At 38.8% G+C, this 14847-nt stretch overlaps 3 protein-coding genes across 4 annotated transcripts; 2 read left to right on the top strand and 1 right to left on the bottom strand.

Moving 5' to 3' along the window:
- Positions 1-687: 687 nt before the first annotated feature.
- On the top strand, positions 688-5606 carry med22 (mediator complex subunit 22). Of its 2 annotated transcripts, none has more exons than XM_042487718.1 (5): positions 688-795; positions 1025-1179; positions 1377-1457; positions 2377-2585; positions 5150-5606. In XM_042487718.1, the coding sequence occupies exons 2-5, from the start codon at positions 1057-1059 to the stop codon at positions 5340-5342; spliced, it is 606 nt and encodes a 201-aa protein (XP_042343652.1). In that variant the 5' UTR covers positions 688-795; positions 1025-1056; the 3' UTR covers positions 5343-5606. The 2 variants fall into 2 exon arrangements, with proteins under 2 accessions (XP_042343652.1, XP_042343653.1); XM_042487719.1 differs by having other exon boundaries at positions 779-868.
- Positions 5607-5869: 263 nt separating this feature from the next.
- c6h9orf78 (chromosome 6 C9orf78 homolog) lies at positions 5870-8682 on the bottom strand. The gene is made up of 9 exons (XM_042487715.1): positions 8534-8682; positions 8235-8294; positions 8059-8110; positions 7886-7956; positions 7663-7740; positions 7090-7287; positions 6781-6917; positions 6596-6700; positions 5870-6364 (listed from the first exon to the last, which is right to left on the bottom strand). Exons 1-9 carry the CDS (start codon positions 8608-8610, stop codon positions 6267-6269), a joined length of 876 nt encoding a protein of 291 aa, XP_042343649.1. The 5' UTR covers positions 8611-8682; the 3' UTR covers positions 5870-6266.
- Positions 8683-8722: 40 nt separating this feature from the next.
- On the top strand, positions 8723-13715 carry nfu1 (NFU1 iron-sulfur cluster scaffold homolog (S. cerevisiae)). Its single transcript, XM_042487716.1, has 8 exons — positions 8723-8820; positions 11027-11127; positions 11227-11362; positions 12367-12433; positions 12527-12644; positions 12746-12809; positions 12912-13086; positions 13327-13715. The coding sequence occupies exons 1-8, from the start codon at positions 8762-8764 to the stop codon at positions 13363-13365; spliced, it is 759 nt and encodes a 252-aa protein (XP_042343650.1). The 5' UTR covers positions 8723-8761; the 3' UTR covers positions 13366-13715.
- The last annotated feature ends 1132 nt before the right edge of the window (positions 13716-14847 follow it).

Here is a 14847-nt window from a genome sequence, read left to right on the forward strand (position 1 = left end):
CTTGACCTTAACCAACTACAACATTAAAATGCTGCTTATATGTTAGTACATTCAACAATACTTATGCAATATTATAATATAACAACACTATTTCACTGCATTGAACTTGAACTTAAAAGGGGAACTCATCTGTTTTCAAAATTCATACATAGAGATGGCAGTCTAAACACAGTCTAAAAAATTATTAGTAAACAACTCTCTCCCAAATTCAAAAACTAGACTGCTAAAACTCAAATATTTGGGATTTCATAGGGACTAAACCGTGGCGTGGCATTGCTCCAAAGACAATGAATTGGACAAGATTTTCTAGATGACACTGACAGCAAGCAGGGGAGTGTTATGAGTATATGGGAACATTTTCTGCCCCCCCCTTGAGAACACTACAATAGAATTTAAAATGCTGTAAGTTTGCTACATTTTGCTGATGATGCAATTGTGCTTTTACTTTGAAATACAGGTCCACTGCCACTTAAAACCCACACTGAAAAGATTTCTCTTCAGTGCTTTATACATTGCCTCATACTATAATTGAGTAAATACGGTTATCTATATCTTACAATCTCGATAAAACGCCACAAAAAAAATAATAAAACAGATAAAACCCGACCTTTTAAAATGTCTGTATCTATTTTTTCTTGCAGTGTGAGAGGAGTGGTCCTTCGCTAGAGGGCGGTATCACACTGACACACCGGATGTTAGCCGCAGCTACATTCAGAAGAAGAGCAACCACAGTGGCTACGTGAGTGTCGTCGGTTTGCACAATAACGACGTTGTTTTCAAAGTATGCGGTGAGAAGTAAGTGTTTAACATTACAGAAGCGTTAATACAATAAATATGTGCAACACCGCACACAAGAAAACGACCTGAGGTACACGTTTTTCCCCGTCTGTCTCTGTTATTAAAGCGCGCGCCTTTTCACGCTAGCTATTGGGTCGCTAATCAGTAACATTAATGTTTCCACTATTTTTATCAGCCGCAAAGCTCACCGGCTGAATGGACTTCTGTGTTAACTCAATGTGAACAGGTGTGCTCCCGTGTTGCCTTTTCCTGAGCACGATGGCCACTCAGAGAGTGCTCCCACAGAGCAAAGAGACTCTGCTGCAGAACTACAACAAGAGACTGAAAGACGACATCAGGTCCATCCTGGACAACTTCACAGAGATTATCAAAACAGCAAAGGTACACAAAAACACAGCTCCGACTTTTACTTTTTACTGTTTTTTACTTTAGTCCTCACGGAAAGCAGGGAATTTCATTGCATATTGCTTGTTACTGATAACAGCATCACTCCCATTTTCTGTCTCCATTTTTTCCACTCTGTCCTCCAAACGTTTGAGTGTATGATTTGATGTCCTCACGCTGTTTTCCGGCTCCAGATAGAGGATGAGACGCAGGTTTCCCGAGCAACGCAAGCAGAGCAGGACCACTATGAGATGCACGTCAGAGCAGCCAACATTGTAAGCACAAAACACAGTTTTCCAACAACACAGACACGCAGTGGTTACTGTGTCACATGCCTGTGCAATGCTTTACCAGCATTTGTGCAATGACATTTCTAGACTATATTTCTATATCTTTACTGAATATAAAATACTATATATATTGTTTTATCTAATAATTTGCATTTTTTTAAATATTTTTATCCATTTTCAGCACACAGACAGTTTTTTGCTGTTTCTCTTGCTTATGACCTTTGAGCTGCTGTAATGTATGAATATACTTGATGTGGGATAAATTAACTCTTATTTCAGTTTTTTTTCCATATAGTTAGAAGGGGTCAACTGATATTGGTTTTTCAGGGCCGATCCATATATCAATTATTAGAAGTTAATGAGATTAATAACCAATATTTGGATCCAATATGTACTTACCTTTCTTTCAATATTTAAAATTTGGAATATAACAAAATCTAACACAAAACTTTATTTAAATTAAATTGAATTCAATTTGAATATTAAAATTAATATTCAGCACTGACTGTATCACAGGTAACATCTGTATCGACTCATTTCCACCCTTCACGTTTGATGTCTATACAGAGTGAAATTTTCAAATCCCAAAGACTTAAAATGAAAACCATAGATGTGCATCAGATATATCCCCCCCAAGTTCAGCCTCATATTTTGGTATCTTTGTAAAAATTTGGGATCTCTCCAAGAATTTAAAATAAAGGTTTGAGTAAAGTATGCTGCATAACATGAATTCATTCATGGTGTTTTAAGAGGTTAATTAATTAATAATAAAGTGAAAAGCTTCACACCGCCTGTGACTGAGAATTTTTTAAGCAGCTGATACTTTGGAAAAGAATTTTCAGTCCAGAAAAAATAAAATAATAAAATTCCCATTCCCCATTTCACCTCTTCTGTATCGTACCAGGTTCGAGCTGGCGAGTCCCTCATGAAGCTGGTGTCTGATCTGAAGCAGTTTCTGATTCTAAACGACTTCCCATCGGTGAACGACGCCATCAGCCTCCAGAACCAGCACCTCCGCTCGCTGCAGGAGGAGTGCGACAAGAAGCTCACCTCGCTCCGAGACGAGATCGCCATCGACCTATATGAGCTAGAGGAAGAATATTACTCCTCCAGGTACAAGTAGGCTCATACTTGCCCCCATCCCACTGCCATCTAAACCTCTTGGGTTGAGTTTATCTCATCGTCACATCCATACGGTACCATTCATCAACACAGATCATTGCTGAGGGTCGTTGTGATGAAGATCATCTCACTAAGTGACTTTGTTATTGATTAGTAAGTGCCTTGACTTTTTTCTGCTCTGAGACGTGTGTCATAACTGGTCAAAGTCGAGAGGACTTCAGCGTTAAAGAGGTCGTACAGCTAAATATTAGCTGGAAAATACAAGAGTTCAAGATGTATTTTTCAGTTTTAAATGCAGTTTACAAGTGCACTCTGAAAGCCAGAGGGCTTCTGTGGTGACAAGGATAATCATTATAATTTAGAGCAGAAAGCCACAGCATTAACCCACCGCTGGGTTTATTTCTAAATCATAATCAGACTTTCTGTTTCGTGGTCTTCAGTGTCTGATAAGCATTAGAGATTTTAACAAATACTGTCAGGCACGTGGGAGAGACGCATGGTTGAGTGAAATTTAGGCATGCGGCCTTTACTTTTAGTTTATTTTCTACTAAAATATTTTAAATTGAAAGAATTAGTATTCTATTCATGGAGGAACTGTTAGATGATTTTCAACTCAATGTTTTGTTGGGAACCCGCTTTAGAAGAATTACACAGTGAAAGAACTATAACAGAATAAAGATTTTATATTCACTTTTATTCAAGATTATTTATATGTAATATTTAAATCAAAAATTGAATGGTGATGACCTTTATGGTAGATGTTAAGGAGCGACTGTGGATAAATGTTTAGCATAGACTGTCAGTTAGACACAACTTCTTGCTTTTATTTATTCAAGGTCAAATCTGAAACTACTACGAGTTTCAAAGTAAACATTTTTTTCTGTAAAAGCGACTAGGTAATCGTTTATAATCCACTCCGTCCTTAAGACCACAAGCTGTAACCATGCACGCGGTGTCAGTCACACATGGTGTGGTTGTACTTGTGTACCAGCTGTTCCATTAGACCCAGAATGATTGAGAAATAAAGTAGAGACAAAACACTGTAGTAGTTTGTCTTGTTTTCTGTGAGAAAGTATAAAGAAGTGTCTCTCAGTCCTTTTTGGAGCATGCTGGGTGTGGGCCTTCCTTCCTCACTGCAATCACTCTGCTCTGTCCTCCATCGGCAACTAATCACACTGTTTTGCTGTGGGGTTGTATGAGGTTCGTATCCATAGTCAGTGTGTTACATACAGTAGGTGGCGGCAAGCACTCACCCAGTTGAGAGAAGCAGGCAGGAGTACTGCTGTGGAAGTAAATAGGGATGCACAATATTTGATTTTTTGCTGATAGTCAATAAATATAACAACTCATTTGGCTGATAACGGATACCTATGTCGATGTATAAACACTTTTTTCCCACCTGTTTGTACTGATCATCAAGTCTCTTCTGAAGTGAAATACACATCATACGAGTTTTCTTATCAGAGACATGAAATACAATGCTTGTTTATGTACGTAATATTCGTTCATTGTGCAAAATAAGAAAAAAAAATTATTTATTTTTTTTTTTTTAATCATTTGAAAGAAAACAGTATGTTGGCTTATTCCAATATTTAATTTTAAAGCCAATACCTGCTGAAAGAGATGGTGTGCCGATATTATCGCGCATCCCTGGAAGTAAAGCAATGTACTGCTGTGGACAGCGCAGCAGGAAATGTATTTAAGCCACCTAAAAAAAAATGTCTGTTTAAATGTACGCTTTATTTAGGATATTTTAACCAGCTCCTTTTTACAGGGAGCTAAAGCAATTATGTCTAAAACAGTAATTTTACCTCACTGAACACTGGAGCTGCTGGTCCATCGCTGCCTCCATTTATTGGTTTGATTTTGTTACTGTGTGACACTTGAGAATCTGAATTAACCCTTAAATCACCAAAATCACACAATAACACAAACAGACTGTTTGAGGTGGCGGTGGAAAAGAAACTCTTGTGTTTTTCAAGGTTAAAAGTTTTTGTCCAAAGAGTCTTGTGGCTTAGAAGAGAGCGATTTAACAGCTTTAGTACCCGATTGGAAAGGGCTGTTGGACGGCAAGGTAAAAAAAAAAGTGAAAATATTCTGAATATATCATACACTTAATGTGTTTTTTTTTTTTTTTTTGGTGGCTAAAATGCATTTTGCTACAGCCCTCGTCCACAGCAGTACGCTTTTGTGGATGTTCTCCTGCCTGCTTCTCTAAACTTAGGGTTTACCGACCACCATCTATTGTAGGTTATACACTGACTGCGGATGAGTACCTCATCAAACCCCACTTCAAAGAATCAAACTATCCCTTTAAAATCAAGTCGATAATAATCACCTCTAACTTCAGAGTCTAGTTACTGAACAGCTGTTTCAGGTGTTGATCTAGTTTCCAGTGCTTCTGCATAACCTCCACGCTTCTGTCGTACGTGCGCCTTTTTCATGTGCTCCTCTATGTGTATGAATGTGCTTATTCTGACCTGCCGCTCTCGTCTGCTCCTCTCTTTCTGTGCTGCGCTGATTCTTTGCCTCCTTCTGGTTTCCACTCTGCAAAGCTACAGTCAGTGGGACAGCACTGATCTGCCACTGTGTGAGGCGTACCGCCGACGAGACAGTTGGGCCTCCCCGGGCAGCAGCTGCAGCTCTACCCAGGGGGACCGAGATGACGCGGAGGGTCCTCCTTCTCAGGAGACAAACCCCCAACACCACCTCAATGGACACGGGACGTCCTCAATAGAGAAACCATGACGAGGAAAGCGGACACAGACTGGAACGCTCTTTTGTACTGAGGAGGTTTGGCTAATTTAGTTTTCCATTTCACATTGTGAACTAGTGTCTGATTAGATCTGCCACTGTTGTGTCGTGGACTGAAGCTTGACACTGATCTTTTCTTTTGTACGTGTTATTATAAAGAGTAAAATAAAGTGCTCTACTAAAACAGAAAAAACTGAAAAGGTATCATAAACAGAAAACTGAAGACCTGAAATGTATCTAAAGTAACATTCCTCTGGGTTTAAAGGACTTTTTCCCTACATGAATTTATACATTTGCATACACTGACTTATATACTGTACATTGCTCAAGTAAGAATTGTAGACAACTTTATGATTTTTTTTTGTGTACCTTTGTAGCATTTAAGTGCCAGTATTAATTTTTTATTATGTTTGACTAGGCTTGAGTATTGTATTTCTCATGTTTATTTTTCAATATTTTATTTCTGCTTTTTTTACTGCTTTGAGCACTGGGCACATTAAAGAACAACTTAAATCTTGTGGGGTTTTTTTTTTTTTTTTAATCTTCTGAAAGTCAAAAACACAATTCTACAGTATAAAAGCAAAACTCTCACAATTCAAATCTGGATTACCAATCAATTCAAAATTTCTTTTATGTATTCCTTGACTGATTCCTTGGTTAAAAGAAAATCACGTGATTTTCTCAATAATGGGAATTTCTCTAACGTAAGACATCACAAAGCAAGTGTACTGTATACAGATAACCCCAAGGAGCTTTTCACAATATTTACAAAGTACTTCAGTCTGTCTTGGGAGTCCTCTGACTAAAGGTCTTTCAAGAGAACCACTCTGCAAGTCTTCATGGCTTTCTGGCAATCTTAAAAAAAATCATGGGGTGTAATCCTGTTCTTTAGAAGAAAAAAAAACATCCCCAAGTTCCTCAGTATCGTCGATTCATCTTCTTGAACTTCTCATAATGGTAGTCATCTGTGGCCTTTTCGTTGTTTGGACGTTTACGGTAGTTGGGTGGTGACGAAGCTGTGGAGTAACAGAAGAAGGTATAAGGCATATCACTTTTAGAAAAGCAGCTATTATACTATTTGTATTGATCTTCCACATTAAGTCAATCATTCCAGAGAGTTTGTAGAAACAAGTACTGTTACGTTCCTGTTTAAGTGTGCGTACACTTACTATAGCAGTACTAGCAGTCTGGTGGTACTGAGCTCCTGTGGTATAAGGAAAAGAATGTGGCTGTGTACAGTCTCTTACCCTCTGGACCTGGTTTCTCTGTGTCTCCCACACGCAGCGGCCTTGCCTTGGGCTCTTCTCTGTGTCTGTGGTGCCTCTGTGGTGCGTTCACATCCTCGTGATAGACTGAGAAAAGATATTTACATATTTAACCAACCTCTCATTACCTTCACAGACCCCACTGTTTACACACTGACAGCACTCACAGCGATTGTGTTGGACGTAGTTGACAGCAATGTTGGTGGGTACAAAAGATGTGCCGTGGTCTTTTTTCTTGTTCCTTTGTTCTGCCAGAAGCTTTGCTTTTGCATCTTCTGTTTGGATTATGTTCTTTATCTTTGCGCTGGGAAGGAAATCACAGATACATGCTATCAGTAATAGCTATATCCTTTCTGTCAGTGGTCTCTGCCATGTCTCAATGCAGAATGTCTTTTTCGCATATTTAAAGAAAAGACAACTGCAGAAACCTCAGAAAAATAATCTACCAGATCATTTCAAGAATCAGCTAAACGTACTCAATGCCAAGATCGACTTCAGGGATCCCGCTCAGCATCTGATTGGACAACATCTCCTCTGTCTTCTTGGCGGAATTGACTCGGATGCTCTCGGGCAGCTCGTACAGGTGGTCCTCTGCATTCTTCACCTTAACTTTCTGTTCCTCGGCCTCCACCAGCCCCTTCTTCTTTTTCAGCTCTGTCTCAATATATTTCATCCTGTGAGAGTAGATTTATTTTTTAAAAAATAAGGTTACAAAATATTTCAGTAGAGCACTTTGCAAACAACTGTATATGAGCATCCAATCCACCCAAATGTTTCCTAAATGTTGGGAATTACAAATTTGTATTTTATATCAATTTAGTTGTGCCAGAACTGTGTCAGGAAAGTCATTTATCTCTCAAACTAAAGTCACTGGTCCAAGTTATACATGTTGGCCCTCCAAATTTAGATAAAGCAGGTGCTGAATATTGCTCTCTACAATGTAGATACACTCAAGCAAACAAATGAAGGAGTAGGAGCTAAATGCAAAAGAGAGGTTGATGTCTGTATATGTGTGTCTATGTGACAAGTGGGGAAAAAAGCAGATATACATGTCCGCATCCTCGTCTCTTCTGTTAGTTTCAGCAGAAAAGGAGGTGCCCAGGTTCAGATCCGTCTCCTCTTCTGTCCTGCATATAGAACAAAGATCATCAAGACAGATCAGAGTCAAGTTAGATGACACACGTTTGCTTTTTTGTAATGACACAATAGTTCATAGACAACTTTTTAGTTACACTGCATTTAAATAACTCAAGCTGTCACAGAGGTACTTACATGTCCCTATTCCTGTCTTTGACTTTCTTCATGTCTACAACCCCTCCAGTCTTCAGTTTAAAAGGGTCATTCTGTGAGAAATGTTGAATTTGATTATCAAATATTCAGCCACTAGAATATTAAACACATATTCTGATTAATCCAAATATAAAAACTTCTAAAAGGTCACTTACATCAATTTCAGCCTCTGGTGGCAGTTTCTCCCCGACCAACAAGGCGGTAATACTAAAAGAGGAGAGAGAAACGTGGATTTCATTTTTATTGTGTCATTGTACCTCATTAGACATTGACAACTGAACCGTATTTATAGTTTGAAAAACCGTATTAACAATTGCTACATTCACGTTACCTGACTCCGGTCTGTCGTCTCCGCAGACTTTGAAGCTCTTTAGCTTCTTCTAATTTCGATCTAATTGACCAAGAATAACGTTACACATACATCAAACAGAATTTGCTCAAATAAAATAATAAAAAATAACGTTAAAAACAACAACCAAATATTCAAAGTCCGTAATTATTAATTAATTAAATGTCGTTTTAACTCCCACTTAACTAATAAAGCAGTTGGCTAACATATCGTTAATGCAGCTAAAGCTAATATTTGCGTTCATGTTGAAGAGATTAAAATGAGAAAAAAATGAACGCTACCTGACTTCCTCAGTTGTTTCATCCTCCTCCGCATCTGACGAGTCCCTTCTCCGCCGAAAGTTTTTGCCACACGGCATTTTTAATGCAGTTTAATGTCACTTCTGAGCGCTAGACGATAGCAGATGGATGGTTTTTTGGGGGGGTCAACTTTAACACACGTACAATAATAGTGCGTCACTTCCACACATATAACAGACCACTTCCGCTTTTTAGGTAACCATAACAAACATGGCGACTTACAGGCAGGTCGGCAGGTTGTTGGGCATTTCAGCGAGGCTTTCGCGTCCGTAAGTTAACCTGTCTGTGAGTTGTGGGAGTGCGGTGTCATTTTGTTTTTTATTTTAATTTTTACTGCTTGTGCGAATGCATCAGCCTGTTAAGTATTAGGGTCCGGCTGACGTTAAGTGTTAGCGGCTAGCTAATGTTAGCTCAGTGCAGAGTGACGCAGAATGATTATGAGGCTGCTGGAGCAGCGTGATGTTAACGTTGTTTTACTGTTTTAACTCGTCATGTCAACACCGTTCAACAAAACGTATTCTTTGACTGTGGTGCTATTGACAAGCACTTTACATATTCAATACATAACTAAAGTCACCTCCATTAAGTCAATATGTAGTTTTGGCCGCTGTGCGCATCTCCTGGACATTGAAATGTTATTTTGGCAAAACCGCTTAAAGTTTGACACGTTTCATGGGCGTAGGGGTCGACAGCGTGTCTTTCTGGCCGATTATCGGGGCCGATATTTGGCCTTTTGCAGATTATCTGTATCAGCATTATATTTTAATTGTTGTAGATAAAATTAATTGATTAAAAAGTGCAGAGGAAGGGGCACACAGTAGGTCAGTTGGTAAAGCGGGCGCCCCATGTAAAGAGGCTATGTCCCCTCCGCAGTAGCCGGGAGTTCGAGTCCGGCCTTGGACCTTTGCTGCATGTCTTCCCCTTTCTCTCTCCCCCCTTTACGCTCGATCTGTCCCATCAATAAAGGCATAACTATCCCTTAAAAATAATATTGGGAATAAAAGAAAGGAAGTGTCAGCATGTGAGGAACTTTTACTTTGTAAAACCTCAGGGAGCCAGTTGTATGTATTTTTCATTTAAATTTTCACTTGACTTTATTAAAAATAAAGTTGCTGGGAACTTGCTGTATTGAAAGTTTCAGTTTTGATTACACATTTGTCAAAGGCTTTTACACAAGGTTTTGTGTTGGAGTTTGATATATTCCAAATTCTAGATATTGACAGAAATATATTAATTTGTATTGTAAATGCATATTGGATCCAAATATCGGTTATCGGCCTCATTAACTGCTAGTAATGGGTATTGGTATCTGATGCATCTGATAAGCCTCTCCTCCTGCGGTCTAAACAGAACATAAGAGACATGACAATAGATTTTACACTTAAAAGCAGAAAAGCATAACTAAAATTCTTTTGATCTCAAACATATACATTAATGATATAATACTATTATTCAAAATCACTTTCACGTATATAATAATAATACACGCTAAATTCAAAAGAACTGAAAGAATATAAAATAAAATCATCCTGTTCATATTCCTGTACATAAAAAAAGTCCGGTATCACACCCTGTTGACACGCGTTGAGACGCGCCATGCCACGCCAAACCATGCAGGAGAGGGACCTTCTCCGGAGTTGGAGTTTAGTTTCTCTCCTGCCTTCTGCGTGTACTTTGGATGTCTGCTTTATCTGACTGTTTCATGTTTGTGTTCAGAAGTCTGTGAAGTTGCAGTTGCTAAACCCAACATTTCCTTATTTTGCAACGTCACAATAAAAGCGTTCACATTAAAAGGAAGTGAAATGTGTGTATTACCGAATCAGCGGCAATCTGTTTGCAGCGTACTGATACTGCAGGGAGGAGAGTAAAACAGAAAAAGCCCCATAAGATCTTAGATTAAGAGCTGCAGACAATAAGCTCTTACTGTACCCCTGCAAACAGCTCACCTCTAACAGGTAACTTATTTAACTTATTATAAACATTCACACCTTGGGGCAATTCAGAGTCCCCAATTAATCTAACCTGCCTGCCAGCAGGTTGGAACCAGGCTTTTTTTAGAGGCGACATTCATCAACGAGTAGGCTACACTCCTGTGAAACACATAAAATCATGTATATCCCACTGTCTATATCTGGATGTTTTGATGAATTTTGCCGGTGTAGTGAGCTATAGACTAAAACGAATCTATGACAGTCAAATACAGACATGTTTTGTGCGTTCTTCTTGGCAAGAACAAAACAAATGATGACAAAAGAGCCTAATATGTGCTGCATGATTCATTGCTGAGCTAGTTTCCTGGTTGCTTAACAGCTGTATTCTGGTACAAAGGAATTGAGCGTTGTATTATCAATCAGCAAGAAGGGTTTTGGGAGCAGTCTTACTCAACTAATTCCTCGTTGAACCTGTTAATGCATGTGAACGAAGTGCAGTTTTTGCTGTAGTAACCTTTTAAATCTCTCTCTTGTGTTGTCTCAGTCTTGCAGTCAGTGGATATCAGAGCGCCGGATTACATTGGCCTTCACATAATGCAGGTCTACCAAACAGATGGCCACAAAACCCCCACTGGGTTGTCCCTGGTTTGTATGCCCGCAGCGTCCTTGTGGTTGTCTAACTTGGAAGACACCCTGTCATGACGGATGTTAAATTGCTGTTCTTTTTGTTTTGTCTCCCTGCAGGAAGGACGATGTTTGTGCAGACGCAGGACACACCGAATCCAAACAGCCTAAAGTTTCTGCCCGGTCGTATAGTTCTTGAATCGGGGACGATGAATTTTGCCGGCCCTCGTGACGCACACTGCTCACCCTTAGCCAGGTAGATGACATCTTAAACACGTGGTTACTGAATGGAGAGTAACAAATCAGCGTCATAGCAGGCATTTTGATATCATGTGGCAGGAAAACCCAGCTTTACCTGTGAAGATTTATTCTCCTGCTGAACCAGTGGTGTGAGAACCAAAACCGTTTCTGTCCTCACAAACAAGGAGTAGCAGCAAGACTTTTATGTGCTCTTTGGGCTAACCTTGAGTCTGCAGCTACTGTCCTTAAAGCTGAGGACATTGTTCCTTTATCTGTCCAATCCAATGTCTAAAAATGTGCAAAACAGTGTGTCTTACAGTACATGATTAGCTTCTAGTACTGTGGTTGCTTGATAGAAATGTTGCATCTAAATGAGCTTTACATCATTCATTAACATACATACATATGTACTATAATATTAGTTCATTAATAGATGTATTACATGTGTGGACTGATATTGCTTATCAACAAAAATTTTGTTTTTAAGCATTTTATTAGAAAACAGAAGTCAACGTCACCTAATAGAATATTACCTAAGTAAAAGTCTAAAAGTATCTGTTGTTTACTGTACTTAAATATCAAAAGTAATTTTATGATATTAACTGTTAATTACAGTTAATATAATAAATTACTTTTTATGATAAATACTTTTTAGTATTTAAAATTTTGAGAATTATGTAATTTATTTCTTCACAACATACACAACCTTAAAAATGGAGCATACATCACTCTTAAAAAAACATTTTTTTTGTTTTACTAAAAAGATTCAGAGAACAAAATCTAGTTTTTCCCATCCTCCCATTCTTTAATACAAAAACTGAAGTAAAGTACAGATACTCCCAAAAAACACCTACTGTAACAAACTATTATTTACTTTGTTTCATTAAACGACTGAATATAGGTTTGGTTTGTATAGCATTGTTTCTTTTTATTTTTATTTTTTTCATAGAAGTGTCAATTTAACTTTGTAATCCATCCCAAATGTAACAAAACCTCAGTAAAGTTCTGTGTTGTCTGCAGACAGCTTTTTAGGATTGATGGAGTCAAGAGTGTCTTCCTGGGCCCCGACTTCATCACCATAACGAGGGTAAAACCAGGTCAAGTTCCTATAAAACTCACAGCGGAGCACATTGTAATGCCATTGCTCTCAGTAGCTTGTTTTCTTTCTGTCTCTGTGTAGTCTGATGAAAATATGGAGTGGAGAGTTATCAAGCCTGACGTGTTTGCTGCCATTATGGACTTTTTCACCTCCGGACTTCCTGTGGTCAATGAGGACAGCGCACCTAGCGCAGACACAGGTAAGGATTTCAACCAGTCGTGAGAAGAAAATACTGAAAACAGCAGAATGGGTAGGGCGTACCATTTGTGAACGCCAAGGAATTTCCACTTGTCTTTCCAGCGCCGTCAGAGGATGACGATGAAGTAGTCGCTATGATCAAAGAACTGCTGGATACTCGAATAAGGTAGCTGCTTGTGCAGACACGCTAATACTGCATCAGCACTTGTTCCCTGTTGCAATGCCTTTCTGAACTTTCTCCACACTTGCCGATGTTCTTCTTCCCCAGGCCCACAGTGCAGGAGGATGGAGGTGATGTTGTGTATCGGGGGTTTGAAGACGGCATTGTTAAACTGAAGCTGCAGGGCTCTTGTACCAGTTGTCCCAGTTCAATTGTTACGTTGAAGAGTGGAATCCAAAACATGCTGCAGTTTTACGTCCCCGAAGTTGAATCAGTGGAGCAGGTTTGTTCTCCTGCTATGTTGTCAACAAGCTGTATACGTTTTAGAGTGGACGAAACAGATGTTGTACATCGTATAAGCACTGTATTTTTAAATGACTTTTTACAATTTGATAATCAAGCCTTGTAATTACTCATAATTGCCACCTACAGTCGGCACACATGCATTTATAGGGCAACCAAAAAGCCTTTGCCGCTTGAAAATGATAACTGAAGTTAAAGTTAAGTTATTTTTTTTCCACAGGTGAAGGATGAGGATGAAGAGAAGGCTGCTCAAGCTTGAACTGCACTGCAACCACATTAACACATTCCTCCCTCCCTTAGCCGCCTCCTTTGATGCAAGCCATAGTTGCAATATAGTGAGCTGGTGTCATATCTGTGTGTGAGAACCCATCATCATTCATCCAGATGTTACTATTGATTTTGTAGCTATATTCTCTACAATGACAGTATTTTAAAGCACTGGCACAGAAGAGCCCAGTCTTAGTAACTAATGACTTTTGAGCTGAAATAAATGGTATTTATTATTTTACACTGCTACACCTTTGAATCAGTCACTGCTCAAATTAGCCTTAAACAGGCTTAAAATACATATACTGTATGTATATAAATAAAGTTTGTTGAAATATTTAATGGCTGTTGTGCCTCCTAATCTAGCAGTATTTTTTTGTGTTTGTGGAGTGAATAATTTATGTGCTTAAGATAACAGTATCATGTTTTATACGAGCCTCTGCTTGTGCAAACGTACAAGCTTACAGTTGCCAGATGTAACTGTCACAATATACTATTATATGAGCTACTTTTTGTAATACTCCATGTAGAAATCATTGCGACAAATGTAAAGAGTTGGGTTTTTGGTTGTTTTTTTGTGCTTACATTACAAACTGAATACTTGGGCCTGTTTTTCAGACAATTTCTTTATGCATTTACACCAGAACAGCCAAGGCCGTAGGCTTTATGTTTTCGGGTTGTCCATCGACATCCGACCGGCACATTCTTGTGAACGCAATATGTCAAGAACGCCTCGAGGGAATTTCTCCAAATTTGACACAAAAGTTTACTTGGACTGAATGGTGATCTGATTAGATATTGGTGGTCAAAGGTCCCTGTGACCTTGTCTGTCTGATTGTTGTCAGTGCAATATCTCAAGAACACCTTGAGAGAATTTCTTCATTTTGATCAGACTCGAAGATGAGCTGATTATTTTTTGGTGGTCAAAGGTCAAGGTCATGGTGGCCTTGACCTTGTCTCATTCTTGTGAATGTGAGATCGGAAGAACACCTTGAGGGTTTTTCTTCAAATTTGGCACAAATGCTTGAGTGGACTCAAGAATTAAATGATAAGGTCACGGTCACAGTTACCTCATAAAACATGTTTTTGGCCATAACTGAAACTTGAAACTGTTGATTGTTTAAATCTTCTGTGCTGTCAGGGGGAAGATGTGTGTGAAGTATCCATGTTTTCACAGAAACTGTTAGTACAACTTGACTGGTGCGTGGCACGTAAAACCGTGTGCCGGTATATAGGATTGCTAGGGTTGTAAGTAAGACCATGGGCTGTAATATTTCTGTTTGGAGGTGTCAGGAACAGGACATTTGTGTCATATGATAACACACTTACACATTTTAAATGCTGATTCTGATATTTTGCTTTGATCAAATTGATTTTTTTAAACAAATGGAGATTATGTAAGAAGAGAATATGAAGTGCTGTGATTTTTAAAGTACACATTTTGCAGACTCTGATGAAAGCCCTAAAACTGGGT

The sequence above is a fragment of the Plectropomus leopardus genome, chromosome 6 (assembly GCF_008729295.1).
Source record: "Plectropomus leopardus isolate mb chromosome 6, YSFRI_Pleo_2.0, whole genome shotgun sequence".
In the NCBI taxonomy this organism is placed as follows: Eukaryota; Metazoa; Chordata; class Actinopteri; order Perciformes; family Serranidae; genus Plectropomus; species Plectropomus leopardus.